The 15,487-nt window shown below is 38.2% G+C and overlaps 1 protein-coding gene across 7 annotated transcripts in view; it reads right to left on the bottom strand.

The window, feature by feature from the left end:
• LOC139746192 (uncharacterized) overlaps window positions 1–15,487 on the bottom strand; it is a 185,024-nt gene that overhangs the window by 27,532 nt on the left and 142,005 nt on the right. For 6 of the 7 annotated variants that reach the window (XM_071657115.1, XM_071657111.1, XM_071657110.1 and 3 more), the window contains 7 exons: window positions 11,925–12,072; window positions 10,816–10,938; window positions 9,382–9,455; window positions 9,178–9,258; window positions 5,994–6,209; window positions 1,724–1,882; window positions 1,497–1,601 (listed from right to left, as the gene is read on the bottom strand). In XM_071657115.1, coding sequence (XP_071513216.1) covers window positions 1,497–1,601; window positions 1,724–1,882; window positions 5,994–6,209; window positions 9,178–9,258; window positions 9,382–9,455; window positions 10,816–10,938; window positions 11,925–12,072 — 906 coding nt within the window. Of the gene's footprint in view, window positions 1–1,496; window positions 1,602–1,723; window positions 1,883–5,993; window positions 6,210–9,177; window positions 9,259–9,381; window positions 9,456–10,815; window positions 10,939–11,826; window positions 12,073–15,487 lie in introns of all 7 variants that reach the window. The other variant, XR_011712100.1, reaches the window with a different exon arrangement.

Genomic DNA, 15,487 nt, shown 5'->3' with positions numbered 1-15,487 from the left:
ATAGAGTTGTGCGGAGGAGGGTGGATGTGCTGGAAATGAGATGTTTGAGGACAATATGTGGTGTGAGATAGTTTGATCGAGTAAGTAATAATAGGGTAAGAAAGATGTGTGGTAATAAAAAGAGTGTAACCTAACCTCAACAGCTCCAGCAGTTTCTCACCCAAATCAGCTACCAGTGCTGTATCATCAGCGAACAACAACTGACTCATTTCCCAAGCCCTCTCATCCACAACAACAGACTGCATACTTGCCCCTCTTGCATTAACTTCCCTAACAATCCCCTCAATAAACAAATTAAACAACCATGGAGACATCACGCACCCCTGCCACAAACTCACATTTACTGTGAACCAATCACTTTCTCTCTTCCTACTCGTACACTTGCCTTACATCCTCGGTAAAAAGTTTTCACTGCTTCTAGCAACCTGCCTCCCATACCTTATACTCTTAATACCTTCCACAGAGCATCTCTATCATATGCCTTCTCCAGATCCATAAATGCAAAATACAAATCCATTTGTTTTTCAAAGTATTTCTCACATACATTCTTCAAAGCAAACACCTGATCCACACATCCTCTACCACTTCTGAAGCCACACTGCTCTTCCCCAATCTGATGCTCTGTACATACCTTCACCCTCTCAATCAATACCCTCCCATATAATTTCCCAGGAATACTCAACAAACTTATACCTCTGTAATTTGAACACTCACCTTTATTGCCTTTGCCTTTGTACAATGGCACTATGCATGCATTTTGTCAATCCCCAGGCACTTCATCATGAGCCATACATACATTGAATATACTTACCAATCAGTCTGCAACACAGTCATCCCCTTTTTTAATAAATTCCATAATAAATTATAACAAAAAAAAGTACAAGGATGATAAAGCACTGTATATCCTGTAAGGCTGTGTTGCAGTGGATGGTGTAATGCTACAAACATTAGGCAAATGGAGACTTACGGACCACACAGGTTGGTATACATTCTAGAGAAAAGCAATCAATAATTTTCTTATTCTGTCTCATAAATATATATCATTTTTTCAGTATTTCCAATAATCATTTCTAATCTCTCTTGTATACAGAGAAGTCGTTTAACCAGCACCATCAAGGTCCCAATGGTGCCAGATAATGGGAAGTTGAACATACCAGTCACAAACATAGACCACTGTAGTATAAACACATAACATAGTCTGAATTGTTGGTCTGAGTTTGCAGATCTACTAGATAGGTAATCATTTCTACACAATAAAATTCCTGAGTTATTAATAAGACTAAAAAGGTGATCCCTAACTTCACAGCTGGCCTTAACTCTTTGAGGATAACAGTTATCAGTCTTCTAAAATTACAAAACTTACCTACCAGAAGACTATTTCTCAAAGATCATGCACAATTCTATGACAAGCTAATCTTTTCTTGTTCAGAAGATTACAGTTACATAATGCAGGTCCCAGTGCAAAATTATACAACTTCCCCAAGATGTACACTTACTTGAAGGCTAAAATTATCATCCATGGGTCTCACTTGCCGATGAAACATAAGATAAAATGGAGTCTGACCACTTGCAGTAATATAAGTTGTGTTTATTTCATATACCTGTAATGAAATCAAAATCAACTTAAGCTAAATAGCATTATTTCACAATATAAATCCAACTAAACCTTACATAAAAAAGTTTACTCATGTTCATAGCAAACTAAAAGAAATTATAAGTCAACCTTTCTTTGAAGTAGATCATCCCAAATATTGCCAGATGCAATGGAATGGTGAAGAATTGCTGTCTTGATACTTGCTTCATCTGGACGGTTTATCTGAGTTTTGCTTACTGCTACAACATTACCTATGAGCCCTGTATCTAACGCCAGTCCCAAATTCAGCTGAAAGAAAAATAATGTGGTTACATTGGTAGGTTAATGTAATTTACTCCATATCCATTCACTGAGAAGTGAAAATCTTAACACATAATAACACAATTCCAACTAAATATTTTTTTCTACATATTCCCCATTCCCCACATTAAAGAACTAATGCTAGAAACAGACAAAGAAATGACCTAATTTGCTCTCATTTACTCTATTTGTCACAAAAGATGCAACTTAAACCAGAGCCCACTGTCAACAATCAGACTTCACAGACAATTCTGTGGTTCCCCCAACCACTTCATATGCCCTAGTTCAACCCTGTTTACCACAATGCACCAATTTGTTACATCCATTGCACTTCTCACATCCTCCTGCTTATGCAGGAGGCCCCAAACACTAAGAACATCTTTCACCTTATCCTTCCATCATCTAGTTGGTTATGCCTTTTCTTTGTTCCCTCCACTTCTGACAAGAATACCCAAGAATGTCCACTTCTCACTCATCCTCTCAATAAATCTAAATCATTTCAGCATACCCTTTTCAGCTCTCTCCTAAATAATCTTCTTACTACCACACCTTTCACACAAAAGGTCCAGCACAGCAGCTAGAAACAGCTTAAGGCTGCACTCCATGAAGGAGCAGGGAAATAGTCTCTTTGGAGCAGGTATTGGCAGACTTCACTTGCCTGAAGTTGCACTGTAAATGAAAAATCACCTTTGCCATGGTTGTATCACTGTCAGTTGATGAAATAGAGTAAAGTATCATCAAAGAACTTCTTGCCTCAAAGGAGTCCATCCTGTCCCTGTTACTAATTGTAGTGCAATCTTAAACTGTAGGAGCACATGAAGGTAAAGTCTGGACCCTTTCTGAAGTTAGTCCTACGGTAACTATAATTACTGTAAATATATATGTACACTAAAGATATTACCATATTCCACCTGCTCAAGGTTACATCATTACATCATTGACACCTTTGGTGAGGCTCTATTATCTGAGGTACAGTCTAATAAAAAAAAAAATCAATTCAAAATAAGTCCAGCATTGCCATACTAATGAGAGTAGTGCAGCCTTAGGAAATGTAAGAGCACTTAGAAAATAGATCCTGGGGCAATTATGAATAGATGATAACTTATCATTATACATTTTATACTTTCTCACTGTCTCCCACGTTAGCAAGGTAATGCAAGGAAAAAGACGAAAGAACGGTCCAACCCACCCACATACACGTCCACACAAGCACATATACATACCCATACATTTCAACGTATACACATATATACATAGACATATACATATATACACATGTACATAATTCACACCTGCTGCCTTTATTCATTCCCATCACCACCTTGCCACACATGAAATGACAACCCCCTCCCCCCCATGCGTGCGAGGTAGTGCTAGGAAAAGACAACAAAGGCCACATTCATTCACATTCAGTCTCTAGCTGTCATGTATAATGCATCGAAACTACAGCTCCCTTTCCACATCTGGGCCCCACACAACATTCTATGGTTTACCCCAAACACTTCACATGCCGTAGTTCAGTCCACTGACAGCACATCGACCCCAGTATACCACATCGTTCCAATTCACTCCATCCCTTACACGCCTTTCACCCTCCTGCATGTTCAGGCCCCAATCGCTCAAAATCTTTTTCACCCCATCTTTCCATCTCCAATTTGGTCTCCCACTTCTCGTTCCCTCCACTCTGACCATTTATCCTCTTGGTCAATCTTTCCTCACTCATTCTCTCCATGTTACCAAACCATTTCAAAACACCCTCTTTTGCTCTCTCAACCACACTTTTTTTATTACCACACATCTCTCTTACCATTTCATTACTTACTCGATCAAACCACCTCACACCACATATTTTCCTCAAACATCTCATTTCCAACATATCCACCCTCCTCCGCACAACTCTATCTATAGCCCACGCCTTGCAACCGTATAACATTGTTGGAACCCCTATTCCTTCAAACATACCCATTTTTGCTTTCCGAGATAAAGCTCTTGCCTTCCACACATTTTTCAACGCTTCCAGAACTTTCACCCCCTCCCCCACCCTGTGACTCACTTCTGCTTCCATGGTTCCATCCGCTGCCAAATTCACTCCCAGATATCTAAAACACTTCACTTCCTCCAGTTTTTCCCAATTCAAACTTACCTCCCAATTGACTTGTCCCTCAACCCTACTGTACCTAATAACCTTGCTCTTATTCACATTTACTCTCAGCTTTCTTCTCTCACACACCTTACCAAACTCAGTCACCAGCTTCAGCAGTTTCTCACCCGAATCAGCCACCAGCGCTGCATCATCAGCGAACAGCAACTGACTCACTCCCCAAGCTCTCTCATCCACAACAGACTGCATACTTGCCCCTATCTCCAAAACTCTTACATTCACCTCCCTAACAACCCCATCCATAAACAAATTAATCAACCATGGAGACATCACGCCCCCCTGCCGCAAACCGACATTCACTGAGAACCAATGATAACTATATGTTCTATTACTATTGCATGTCATGATCTATTACTTGCTAATAAATAATATATTTATATCATTAATTTTTCTCTTTCATATTGGTGTTCGCAAAGCTCATACTGTAATATAATTATTCATTAATATCTACATTGGTGGAAATTGAGAGGAAAACAACTCTCCTGGTTGTTCACACTGTTCTACATTATTCTATACCATCTTATATTCACTAATATTTATATGCTTGGGTGGGGTGTGGGACCTGCAAATGTTTTGGGAAGTGCTGACTATTTCATAGAAACAACCATTGCAATTTTGATGCAGATCACTGCCCTATATTGCACCATGATCATGGTGAGGAGCATGGAAAGGGTTAAATAACTAAAAAGCAATAATTGACTAAAGGTTATCAAAAGTAGAATTTTTTTTTTTTTTTGCTTTGTCGCTGTCTCCCGCATTTGCGAGGTAGCGCAAGGAAACAGACGAAAGAAATGGCCCAACCCACCCCCATACACATGTATATACATACGTCCACACACGCAAATATACATACCTACACAGCTTTCCATGGTTTACCCCAGACGCTTCACATGCCTTGATTTAATCCACTGACAGCACGTCAACCCCGGTATACCACATCGATCCAATTCACTCTATTCCTTGCCCTCCTTTCACCCTCCTGCATGTTCAGGCCCCGATCACACAAAATCTTTTTCACTCCATCTTTCCACCTCCAATTTGGTCTCCCTTTTCTCCTCGTTCCCTCCACCTCCGACACATATATCCTCTTGGTCAATCTTTCCTCACTCATTCTCTCCATGTGCCCAAACCATTTCAAAACACCCTCTTCTGCTCTCTCAACCACGCTCTTTTTATTTCCACACATCTCTCTTACCCTTACGTTACTTACTCGATCAAACCACCTCACACCACACATTGTCCTCAAACATCTCATTTCTAGCACATCCATCCTCCTGCGCACAACTCTATCCATAGCCCACGCCTCACAACCATACAACATTGTTGGAACCACTATTCCTTCAAACATACCCATTTTTGCTTTCCGAGATAATGTTCTCGACTTCCACACATTCTTCAAGGCTCCCAGAATTTTCGCCCCCTCCCCCACCCTATGATCCACTTCCGCTTCCATGGTTCCATCCGCTGCCAGATCCACTCCCAGATATCTAAAACACTTCACTTCCTCCAGTTTTTCTCCATTCAAACTCACCTCCCAATTGACTTGACCCTCAACCCTACTGTACCTAATAACCTTGCTCTTATTCACATTTACTCTTAACTTTCTTCTTCCACACACTTTACCAAACTCAGTCACCAGCTTCTGCAGTTTCTCACATGAATCAGCCACCAGCGCTGTATCATCAGCGAACAACAACTGACTCACTTCCCAAGCTCTCTCATCCCCAACAGACTTCATACTTGCCCCTCTTTCCAAAACTCTTGCATTCACCTCCCTAACAACCCCATCCATAAACAAATTAAACAACCATGGAGACATCACACACCCCTGCTGCAAACCTACATTCACTGAGAACCAATCACTTTCCTCTCTTCCTACACGTAGAAATATAAAACATATTTCATAAATCAACTAAGGAAGAAGACAAGTAATCTTACCTCTCTAATAAAATCTTCATTCTGGTCAGATACAAACTTTCTTGGTGGACCTTGCTGATATACTGCTGTTTGTAGTGCAGATGTTAAGTCTGAAACTGTTGTATCTCTCAGAGGTACTGCTATGGTATATTTGGTAAACATGTCAATGATGACAGCTACAAACACATGACCATGATCAGAAGTAACAAACTGTCCGATAATATCAATACTCACAACCTAGGGACAAAAAATTGAACGGTTATTAGTTAAAATGAAGCACTAAGAAATCATTACATTACTGGTAAAAGTAAAATTTTTACTGATACCAAAATTTTTTTATCAACAGGAAAGTAAAATATTTCAAAAACTACCTGTGTATGTAAAGACAGCTTACAAGGTAGTAATGCATTTTGGTTGATTTTTTTTCACACTCGTAATAACAAAGCTCTAAAATCATAATCTCTTAATATTTATACTTGTCCGGTAAGGTATGTCATCAAAAGGTTATCTCCCCATGCCTAAGATTCTAAAGCAGCAAATAATATGAAAATAAAATCCATTTGTAAGATAACTATACTTGGTATAACTATCTGCATATATATTTCTTTCTTGAAGAAAAGTTATTTACAAAGGTCATAACATCTATAAAACAAACTTGCCAACAATGGGGGTTACATTTTTGGAACATCCCATGGTTGTCAAAGCTGCATTTAGCAAGGTATTAGGACTAGGAAAAATAGGAGGTTGGGGTAATGATCATAACATCACCTATTCTAGGCATCACGTACAACACACACGTCATTGATTCACTACACCAATAAAATCAACACACAAACATAAGTGCTCTCAGAACAATAACTGCAACCAGATTTGGAGTAACAAAGAATCCCTCAACATCTTATGCAAATAATTCATCCACTCCACATTAAGCTGAGCCTCACCTGCCTGGTCTTCCACCCTCTTAAAAGAAAATATAACAAAGCTGCAGACCACACAAAATAGAGCACTCAGAACAACCCTTAGCTGCCTCGTAACTACAGACACTCAACACCTTCACAATGAAACAAAGATCCTCCCAATACCATGCTCAGCACTCAATTCCATGTGAAAATAATAGGCTCCTCCCACCCAAACACTATAACTAACCACCAACCCTCAAGTAGGAATAAAATGATTACCCCAGCCTCACATTTTAGTAACCTCTACTCACAGACCACCCCCTCATCCTCAACATATATAATATGCACAAAACATTTATGAATACACACTGAAATAACCTGACAAGCAATAAACAAATGACCTTCAATCTCGGTCTTTAACTCCAACCCATCGGACACACACTCATCAGATACCACGCTCACCAGACAAACATCAGTCACTCTCCCCCTTAGACTCTGGACATCAATTATCACTACAAACACCATTTCAATATATACCAAGATCCTATACACCCACAATGCAACTACCAAAGAAAAAGTACCATGCACTTACTACTCAATGACCCTGTACTTTCTGCAATCAAGTGCACACACAACACTTTATGACCTGTGGTCCTGACTGGTTGAGATGGCCAGCTTCCTCATTACTGCAGAAGCTTCATAAAGACAGAAGGGATTCCTGGGGTAAGGTATATATCAACTAAGTAATAAAAAGGTAAGACAGATGTGTGGTAATAAAAATAGGAGTGTGCTTTAGAGAGCAAAAGAGGGTGTGTCAAAATAGGTAGGACACATAGAATGAATAAGGAAGGTTGACAAAGAGGATATATGTGTCAGAGGTGAAGGGAACACTAGTCTGAAAATTTCCTGAAGAGGTAACCACACTTTAATAACAGTTCAGATCATTTCATTTATTGGAAATTTTCAATACACTTCATGTTTCACAAAAGAAATCCATCTCATCAGGTGAAAACAATGCACAAAGTTTCAACATGTAACACAAGCACGCAGACCTGTACACCCTTTTGCCACCATGCCAGAACAGAAACTATATCTTGGCCTTTATGGGGAAAAAGGGACAGGAGGATGCCTTGTGGTTAAGGGAATTAATGCTGGGGTGTTTGGCCTGGGTAGCTACTCTACTCATGCTACCTTGTTTTGAGAGTTCCTTCATAATGATTTGGTCGATAACAGAATGCTTTAAAGTTACCTTGCGAAAGGTTAAAGTTATTGATATTAGCAATTACGACAGATACAATGACATTACAGGTAGCATAATCCAACGAAAGTACAATGTGATTCAGTTTGAAAGTGACTTAAGTTTGGAATAATGCGATCATTATTGGGCTGGCAGTGTGGTGGTTTGGCATTGCAAGTGCCATGCAAGAAGCACACAGGTACAAGTGGATGCAGCCTATAGTTGTGGAATGCTACAGTATTTTGCACTGCAGTATACTGTACACTGCATGTGTCTTGCCCCTTGCAACATGCCACCAGGTACTATCCACCATGAGAAGACAATGAAGTCAAAACAGACTGCATTTCTATTTGAAGAAAAACAGACACTTGTAAGAAAGACCAGCCATCAACATCCAGTGACATAACAGCTCAACTCACTTGACCATCACCACCATCTTCCACAACTACATCATCTGACCCAGATGAACCCCTTCTCCAGCTGCTCCTACATTCACATCCTCCCTCTTCACCAGCACTAGCAAGAAATTCAGGAATAGCCATAAATGTAAGTATTGGAATTACATTTGTTATCTTCTGCTTTTATCAATAGAATTCACTGTACAGCATGTATATCATAGTACTTTATATTTCATGGTATGTGTATATAGTAGTTTTCACTGGTATACTATTCAGTACTGTTTTATCAATAACAAATCTTCCTAATCTTCTCCATTTGCATTATATGAGCTACATGACCATTATCAAGAAGAAACCATCACATAAATCATGAGGTTTCTGTAACTATGACCTGGCACTTTTTAGAGAAGCCTGTCAATTTCTCCAAAATTCATAAACACTTTTCCATGTTTCTTCCTTCTCTTTTCATGAACCTCCATATATTTCAATTTAGGCCTAGCTGTGATGTGGCATTTTGTTCATAACTAGAGAAAAGCAAAATCTGATTCTTGGCAATGCCTGCAAGAGATACTGTAAGTACTCCAGGTTAGATCTTAGCACCATAACTAATGTATAACCACTTAATGTATATATAATCAGACAGAGTAAAGAAAAGATTCTCAAAATCTCACCTCCCATGGTTCAGTAACACGGACATAACGTTGGTTTGGTCTATTGAGTTTGCTAAACTCACAAGTTTTACATCTAACAATCTGTGAAGACAGAAGAATATTACATGAACATGGTATACTTGTTAGACTTTATTGTTTATATCCATATATCCAGATCCATAAATGATAAGCAGAATGAAGTTGCTAAATATCAAAATAACTTACCATTGCAACAATGTCTTCTACCATACTTGTCCAATAGTATTTTTCTGTAAGGCGACGTAATGTTTTAGTACGACCTGTAAAAAAGTATATGGAAATAACAACGAGAAATAAAAACTACGAAGTATATTCCTTATAAATTGGTTGTCAAGCTACTACATTTGTCTTCAAATTACTCAAGAGCTAGACCTGATGAATACATTTGCTAATAAATACATAAATTAATGGGATGAAGGTGGTTGTGGCACTGGTGGTGGTGTGCCTGGTAATGTAGCTAATGGTAGAAGTTAGAGAGGCTACTGTATGATTCAAGGAAATATGAGAATGGAGCAATTTCTGCAGCCAGTGTATGTCATTTGCAGGTACAGTATAAACACAAATGCAAACTCATGTATGACAACAATCTGAAGCACTTAATTCACAAACATATTTTATCAAAATATAGAGAATCATCACTGGGGATAATGGGAGAAAGAATACTGCCCACATATTCTCTAAGCATTGTAGGAAGTGGCTAAGAGGGGCAGGAGCAGGTGGCTGGAAATCCTCCCACAAAACGTATTACTTTAAAACATAAGGGACTTATAAAAGAGCCAAGTGGGGACTTTTCCCTCCAGGGTTCAATTTTCTGTTCTTATTGCTCTGTCACTCACACAGGAAATGGCAAGTACATATACAAAAATTACATGCTAAACTTTAATTCTTACCAAACTGCGTCTTACTTAATACTGAGGTAGTATTATGTTGGTAGCATCATATGAACAAGAGCCTCATTTGTACAAATCCACTCTTTTATTTCATGATGGAGGCTCCAGTCATAGAAAAAAGTCCACATCAGGGATGGGCCTTAATATAGAGAGGTTTATGAAAGGGGGAAAAAAAATGAGGAAAAGTATTTAAAAATTTTGGAGGAAGTGGAAAATCTGTTTTTTTTTAAGATGTATTAAGTCACAGTTATTGGGAAAACATGAGAGGGTAGGGAGTTCCAAAGTTTTGAGGTGTAGGGAACAAACAGTCGTCAAAATGGCTCACCCTTCAGTCATGTGAAGCAGCAGCTTACTGAGTATTTTTGGGCCTAGCTGGTGGGGCGCACACTGATAAAGATGGGTGGCACTGATGATCTATTTGTAAAGGTTAATGAGGGAATCATTTTTCTGTTTAAAACTGGTGCCAGTGTGTGTTTCAAGGGTACTGAGCTTGTGTATAGCCTGTGTTAATCATTGTGGTGTGGGAAGTAAATATCATGTGTTTCTATATGGAGTTCTAATGAGTAGGAGTGTTTGAGGGTTAAGAGGAATGGATTATGTCTCTCAAGTTAAAAGGATGACATCGGATTTAAGCATGTATATCTCATGTAAGCAGACATATGAAAATAAAGTTTATCTGCAGCTAAAACAACAATATCTATGCAAAGGTGTTTCAAATAGGCCAACATACCACAGTGTTCTCCAGTCTTTGCAATTACATGGCATTCCTCAAATGCTTTATTCTTTTCTTCATTTGTATATAAAACCAACCGCCTTTCATTCCCATCCTTGCCGATGTAATACAATGTTTTACCTGGAAAGAATTTCTTGTTTTTAAATCTGGATATTCATACAATATAATAATTCCAAAACACAGTATGGTGTAATAAATCTACCACACTGTATCTTTCTCTGAACACCTGGATTCACTCTATTCAGCATTTTCACATTAATCTTAATCCCAACTTACCATATGGAGCTACTGCAACTTCAGTTTTCTTATTCTATGATCAAGGGTGGATATTTCTCGAGAAACTTTATACCTGATATTCAAAAGAAAATCTCTAAAATGTTTCCTACCTGCAAGATTATATTTACCAACAGACAGACAAAGAACTGTACATTAAACCCTTTATAATGAATCAAAGACAGCACAAGATCTCATCCTTGACTCAAAACTGCATTTAGACTACAAACCAAATAAACAAATTTCATGAGGTACAGTGGTTCCAATATTGCTATTTACCACAAATAACCAACCACCTGTTATGATCACATTCGTTTTGGAATCATCGAGCCAGGGTATACTAAGGTAAGCAATGAAGCATAATGAAAAGTAAAACTGAGCAAGGTATTCATGAAATGTAATATGTCAAAGGAAGAAAGGAGAAAAGCAAAGAATAAATCAGAAGACAAAATATTGGAGACACCAAATGGGGCAAAAGAACATAGTAGTCCTGTCAGAACTATATACAGGTCAGGAATCTTAAATGGTAACATACCTGGCAGACATTCAGAATAGTATCCTTCTAAGCTCACTATGAGGCTCAGCATAACACAAAATGCTTTATATCTATCAGCCTAAGCTAATGGACATCATGCTTACAAAATCTACCTCTTAGACAAAGGACTGACCACTGTAAAAATAGTCATAAAAACCCTGATTAATCCTGAAAAGTAATTATTCTCACTTTAACTGTACCTGAAAAGAGCAATTCCTTTCACTTTTCACAGTAATGTAAATGTGTTTAGCCAAACAGTTTTCAGAGACAGTGGAAAACCATTCTCCTTCAAAAGTACCTTCAATCATAAATTTTTTAGCAGATTTCCTTATGCCATTCTTCTCAGTTACATGAACAGAAGAAAGATATGCCCCTGTTTCCATATAGTGTCTAATCTGACGCAAATGAAGTGCTCCATCTTTACCTTTTCGTACCATTTCACCGCTCTGAAAGAAAAGTGAATAAGTTCTTGTTAACAATTCTGCAATTTTCACAGGTGATATATCAATAAAGATTTAAACAAAATATTCCCATAATTTACAAGCATCTGACACCTTTTCTTTGTCTGTTCATGGCACTATCTTGCTAATGCAGGAAACAGAGAATAAGTATGAAAAAATCCAGTAACAAAAGAAATCCATTAAGAGGGAAAGTATATATACAGCTAAACTTCACCCTTAAGAAATAACGTCATTCTAAAAAAGAATGCAACATCCCCTTATGCCCACTAATATGTGGATGCTGCATCTATGTACACATGACCAAATATGTTTGAGGATGATGGTAGTCATGGAAGATGTAAGAAGTGCCAAAACTGTGATAACCTTAAAAGTGACTGATACATGCTCCAGAGTTGGTCAGATAGTTAACAAGTGTTATCCAGGGCCTCATAACTCTCATCACTATAGGACAAAAGTAAAAAATGACACTGTCTGTTCATTGCACTACCTTGCTAATGCAGGAAACAGAGAATAAGTATGAAAAAATCCAGTAACAAAAGAAATCCATTAAGAGGGAAAGTATATATACAGCTAAACTTCACCCTTAAGAAATAACGTCATTCTAAAAAAGAATGCAACATCCCCTTATGCCCACTAATATGTGGACGCTGCATCTATGTACACATGACCAAATATGTTTGAGGATGATGGTAGTCATGGAAGATGTAAGAAGTGCCAAAACTGTGATAACCTTAAAAGTGACTGATACATGCTCCAGAGTTGGTCAGGTAGTTAACAAGTGTTATCCAGGGCCTCATAACTCTCATCACTATAGGACAAAAGTAAAAAATGACAATGTAGACTGAACCTCTGAAAGAATTATATAAAGAACCTACAACATCAGTAGCCATTTCCCAAAGCTAATTTTGATGCAGAGATAAAACAAACTTTTGCCAATTCAGTTTGGATAGCATGGGTTAACATAAGTTGGAATTGGGATGAATGATAATTGTTCCACACAAATCACATGGCACGCTACTACAGTGTTACTAATGTAATATAAATAATACTTAAAACTGTGGTTAATGTTATCTGTTGTGGGAAATCTGGAGAGATTTTTACACTTTGTCAGTTTCTGTAATTCTCACCTCTGCTAATTAGCCCCATATTTCCCTGAACTTTATGTCCCTCCCAACTATCACATTTCTTTCATCAATAAAAAATCCAATGATACTGAACCATTTGTAATTGTCTAAACATACTCTACACTTGCATCTCAAAACAATATTATTCGAATTCCACACATAACAGAGTGTGAGAATTAAACTGGCACTTAATCTGATGCAATTTCCATCACCATAATAAATGTACTGCCCCATCCTTTACCAAACTCTTCTCTTGCAGTGTCCTTTACATATTTGACATGTGAAGAATTAGGTATACAACAAATCTTTACATGATCTCTAAAATATTACGTTGATGTATGAGTTATAAATCAACGATTTCTGATGGCTAGGATGTGCAACAGACTGGTCTCACAAATGTAATGCTTCCTGTAATGGGCCTGTACCACTGTACCAGCAGCGGTGTAACACTTTGGCTAATGTTTTCTTAGAAGCTGCCATGGTATCCATCCTCATACACCATTAATGCACTTTATGTATAATACTCTAACGGTTTTCCCTTTCTGAAATAAAAATAGTACCACAGAATGCTTTTTTTCTGAATTCCAATGTATTAACTTTTTTTAATTGTATTTTTCTTCTTTCGTTTTCTCCGAAATCGAACTGGTGCTTCTCGTGACATATTTTCCAAAACAAAGGACTGACGTCACTGTTTGCTAAAGATGCCGGGATAGTAAATAACGTAATATATATTGGAAAACTTATATTCAACAAATATATATATATATATATATATATATATATATATATATATATATATATATATATATATATATATATATATAGTAGAAATGATAAGTATAATAAAAAAGATACCGGGATAGTAGATATCCTAAAGTATATAGGCAAACATATTCACAATATATATTTTTATATTTTATTATACTTTGTCGCTGTCTCCCGCGTTTGCGAGGTAGCGCAAGGAAACAGACGAAAGAAATGGCCCCCCCCCATACACATGTATATACATACGTCCACACATATAATATAAATATATATACCTACACAGCTTTCCATGGTTTACCCCAGACGCTTCACATGCCTTGATTCAATCCACTGACAGCACGTCAACCCCGGTATACCACATCGATCCAATTCACTCTATTCCTTGCCCTCCTTTCACCCTCCTGCATGTTCAGGCCCCGATCACACAAAATCTTTTTCACTCCATCTTTCCACCTCCAATTTGGTCTCCCTCTTCTCCTCGTTCCCTCCACCTCCGACACATATATCCTCTTGGTCAATCTTTCCTCACTCATTCTCTCCATGTGCCCAAACCACTTCAAAACACCCTCTTCTGCTCTCTCAACCACGCTCTTTTTATTTCCACACATCTCTCTTACCCTTACGTTGCTCACTCGATCAAACCACCTCACACCACACATTGTCCTCAAACATCTCATTTCCAGCACATCCATCCTCCTGCGCACAACTCTATCCATAGCCCAAGCCTCGCAACCATACAACATTGTTGGAACCACTATTCCTTCAAACATACCCATTTTTGCTTTCCGAGATAATGTTCTCGACTTCCACACATTCTTCAAGGCCCCCAGAATTTTCACCCCCTCCCCCACCCTATGATCCACTTCCGCTTCCATGGTTCCATCCGCTGCCAGATCCACTCCCAGATATCTAAAACACTTCACTTCCTCCAGTTTTTCTCCATTCAAACTCACCTCCCAATTGACTTGACCCTCAACCCTACTGTACCTAATAACCTTGCTCTTATTCACATTTACTCTTAACTTTCTTCTTCCACACACTTTACCAAACTCAGTCACCAGCTTCTGCAGTTTCTCACATGAATCAGCCACCAGCGCTGTATCATCAGCGAACAACAACTGACTCACTTCCCAAGCTCTCTCATCCCCAACAGACTTCATACTTGCCCCTCTTTCCAAAACTCTTGCATTTACCTCCCTAACAACCCCATCCATAAACAAATTAAACAACCATGGAGACATCACACACCCCTGCCGCAAACCTACATTCACTGAGAACCAATCACTTTCCTCTCTTCCTACACGTACACATGCCTTACATCCTCGATAAAAACTTTTCACTGCTTCTAACAACTTTCCTCCCACACCATATATTCTTAATACCTTCCACAGAGCATCTCTATCAACTCTATCATATGCCTTCTCCAGATCCATAAATGCTACATACATAAATATATATATATATATATATATATATATATATATATATATATATATATATACACGAATAAA

This window comes from Panulirus ornatus, chromosome 64, assembly GCF_036320965.1.
Source record: "Panulirus ornatus isolate Po-2019 chromosome 64, ASM3632096v1, whole genome shotgun sequence".
In the NCBI taxonomy this organism is placed as follows: domain Eukaryota; kingdom Metazoa; phylum Arthropoda; class Malacostraca; order Decapoda; family Palinuridae; genus Panulirus; species Panulirus ornatus.
This window is presented reverse-complemented; position numbering and strand designations above follow the sequence as displayed.